The 3289-nt window shown below is 59.3% G+C and overlaps 1 protein-coding gene across 1 annotated transcript; it reads right to left on the bottom strand.

Moving 5' to 3' along the window:
- Positions 1–930: 930 nt before the first annotated feature.
- LOC123096618 (ethylene-responsive transcription factor 15-like) lies at positions 931–2257 on the bottom strand. The gene is made up of 2 exons (XM_044518381.1): positions 1518–2257; positions 931–1078 (listed from the first exon to the last, which is right to left on the bottom strand). Exons 1-2 carry the CDS (start codon positions 2255–2257, stop codon positions 931–933), a joined length of 888 nt encoding a protein of 295 aa, XP_044374316.1.
- Positions 2258–3289: the final 1032 nt, after the last annotated feature.

The following is a 3289-nucleotide window of genomic DNA, read 5'->3' as shown; positions in this document are numbered from 1 at the left end:
GTCACTAGTGAGCGTCGGGCACTGCAACGGCGTCGCGCTCCCCGCTTCGCCAGCGTATGGTACGAGCGACATCGACGTCGATCACCTCCCCTGCCTCCTGGCTTTGATACCAAATGTTGGGACAGCTCGATGTAGCACTCGACGACGATCAGCAGAGACATGACCAGAGAGGAAAAAGATGGACACGGATGCTTTCCGGGTACACAAACACCCTGCCGCACGTACGACCTTTTCCTTTTTTTCACTCGAGCACAAACTCGATCAAGGCAACACAATACACAGGAGGTAGCAGGGCTTCATACCCACGTGCACTGACACGCTGGCCCGTGCCCTGACGCACCCGCGCACCCACTCATCACGTCCCGCGTGCTCCGGCTCTCGTGCGCTCATCGCGCACGCACGCGATCGCCGCGGCCGCACCCCACGCCCGACGCGGTCAGTACACCCACGCATTGCGCCAACTAACCCACGCACACATCCACGGACACGCACACACGCATCCACGCCCGCCACGGGCCAGACCCGACGCGCCCAGCGCTGGCACACGCGCACGGCCCAAGCCCGCCGTGGCTTATTTTCCTAACATATCGTACAAGGTGAGCAGCTCCTCGAGGTAGTCGGGTCCAAGGTCCTTCAGTTCCAGCACGCACGTTGGCAATGACGATGCAGTAGCTACCGTCGTCCCTGTCGCCGACGTGCCCGCCCTCCTCTTGTTCTTGGGGTTTCTCTTCCGGATGCAGTACCGGCGCTTGAGCGCGAGAGCAGGCGAGTCCCCCGCGGCGTAGGGCGAGCGCGTCGAGCAGGTAAGCCCTCGTCGTCTTTTTCTTCTTTGGGTCAACCGCCGCCGCTGCGTCTGCCGGAGCCACCGCCACCCACAACCCCTGCGCGTCGAGGTTGGCCTCGACATTGATCGCGCACACAGTGTAGTTGTCACTGGTGAGCGTCGGGCACTGCAACGGCGTTGCGCTCCCCGCTTCGCCGGCGTACGGTACGACCGACATCGACGTCGATCACCTCCCCTGCCGCCTGGCTCTGATACCAAATGTTGGGACAGCTCGATGTAGCACTCGACGACGATCAACAGAGACACGACCAAAAAGGAAGAAGGTGGACACGGATGCTTTCCGGGTGCACAAACACCCTGCCACACGTACGACCTTTTCCTTTTTTTTTCACTCGAGCACAAACTCGATCAAGGCAACACAATACACAGGAGGTAGCAGGGCTTTATACCCACGTGCACTGACACGCTGGCCCGTGCCCTGACAAACCCGCGCACCCACTCGTCACGTCCCGCGTGCTCCGGCTCTCGCGCGCTATCGCGCACGCACGCGATCACCGCGGCCGCACCCCACGCCCGACGCGGTCAGCACACCCACGCATTGCGCCAACTAACCCACGCACACATCCACGGACACGCACACACGCACCCGCGCCCGCCACAGGCCAGACCCGACGCGCCCAGCGCCGGCACACCCGCACGGCCCGAGCCCGCCGTGGCTTATTTTCCTAACATATCGGACAAGGTGAGCAGCTCCTCGAGGTAGTCGGGTCCAAGGTCCTCCAGTTCCAGCACGCACGTTGGCAATGACGATGCAGCAGCTACCTCCGTCGCTGTCGCCGACGTGCCCATCCTCCTCTTGTTCTTGGGGTTTCTCTTCCGGATGCAGTGCCGGCGCTTGAGCGCGAGAGCAGGCGAGTCCCCCGCGGCTGCCGCTGCGCGGCCGACGCCGAGCCCGAGCGCGCGCAGCGACTCCTGCACAAGCTTGACAGGGAAGTTGAGCACGGCGGCTGGGCCGCGCACTGAGAAGGCGGCCTGGTCGTAGGCGAGCGCGGCGGCGTCCGGGGTGTCGAAAGTGCCGAGCCAGACGCGGGCGCCATTGCGGGTGGAGTCCCGGATCTCCGCCGCGTACTTGCCCCACGGCCGCTTCCGCACCCCGATGAGCGGCGAGTCCGGCGCACTACCAGCGCTCCTGCCGGGTTCCGATGCCGGCCACGCGGCAGGCGCCGCCATGTTCTCGCCGCGTGAGCTGCTTTCGCCGTTGCCGGCCTCCCAGGCAGAGGTGGGAGGTGTGGAGGTTGAGCTGCCGTCGTTGCTGCTGGTGGCTTCCATGAGGAACGAGAGCAGCTGGTGATCAATCTCAATGTCATCATGAGCCTGAGGAGCGTGCTGGTGATGCGTGCACTGGGCACCGGAGGAGAAAGAGATGGAGTAGCCGTGGTAGCAGGAGTGATCATCTGCAGGTAGCTGATCCATCGGGTCGACAGGGGAGATAATGAGGCGAGCATGCACGTAAAGTGTATATACAATCCTTAAATAGCCAAGAAGCGATCTAAGGAGGGCGCCCGCTCGGAGAAGAATCTTCTTAAGGTAGCTAGACAGGGCAGACAAGCTTTGACTTACAACGGCAGAGCTGAAATATACGTACTTTGCTCCATCCATCAGGTGGGCTTGCATGTTGGACCGATCTAATACTAGCAACGAATAGGATTGGGATGCATAGATGCCAATGACGTAGGGCGGCTGGATACGACAGTGAACCAGGGCGTCATCAGTTCACCACCACCCTCTCCGGCCGTCTTCATCAGCTCAGGTGGTCAATATCTTCTCTTACTTACTACTCCCTCTCTCCCACAAGGCCACAATATAAGACAATTTTTGTAAGCTAACACATCTACAAATAGGGCTCCTAAAACAGATACGGTATTCGTATGTAGACGGGTCGGACACATTTGCGGATAACGATATGAGAGCCGGCCATTCAACCGTGCCCATTTACATTTCAAATGGGATTTGAATAAACCGGACGATTTTCTTACAAACCCGATGATTTTCAGTTAAACCGGAACACATTCGTTATATTTTCTTTACATATTTCATTAAACAAAAGTATCCGAAAGTTAACCTAGTCCAAATCATCGTCGGCATCCGTCCCCCAAGTCATTATTGTTTCCATGTCCGACATCTTCGTTGGCCGTGAGTCTTGGGAAGTCAAGCCGCGGGTCGCCGATGAAGAAGAGTAAGACATGGGCCACACATTGACCCACATGAGACACGAGGCGCCGCCATCTCTATGTCCTACTCTCCGTCATCAAAGTTTGAGGTGAGGTCCACAATGGACGTGGATGGGTCGGCCTCGTGGTCGTAGCAGCATGGGCGGCACGTAGGTGCTGGCGTTCCCGTCCGTGATCGCCTGCGCTACCTACTCGTCCTATTATGTCGTGCTAGCGTTGCGTGCGGCCTTGTAGAGCACATGCTGCTCAGCGGCGAAGTTCGGGTCCTAGACTT

The sequence above is a fragment of the Triticum aestivum genome, chromosome 4D (assembly GCF_018294505.1).
Source record: "Triticum aestivum cultivar Chinese Spring chromosome 4D, IWGSC CS RefSeq v2.1, whole genome shotgun sequence".
In the NCBI taxonomy this organism is placed as follows: Eukaryota; Viridiplantae; Streptophyta; class Magnoliopsida; order Poales; family Poaceae; genus Triticum; species Triticum aestivum.
This window is presented reverse-complemented; position numbering and strand designations above follow the sequence as displayed.

Excerpts from the sequence above, each read along its gene's own strand:
- LOC123096618 (XM_044518381.1), bottom strand. The coding sequence starts at position 2,257 with ATGGATCAGCTACCTGCAGATGATCACTCCTGCTACCACGGCTACTCC. Across the intron at positions 1,079-1,517 it reads GAGCTGCTCACCTTGTCCGA|ATCGTCGTCGAGTGCTACAT; the intron begins TATGTTAGGAAA and ends GTGTCTCTGTTG.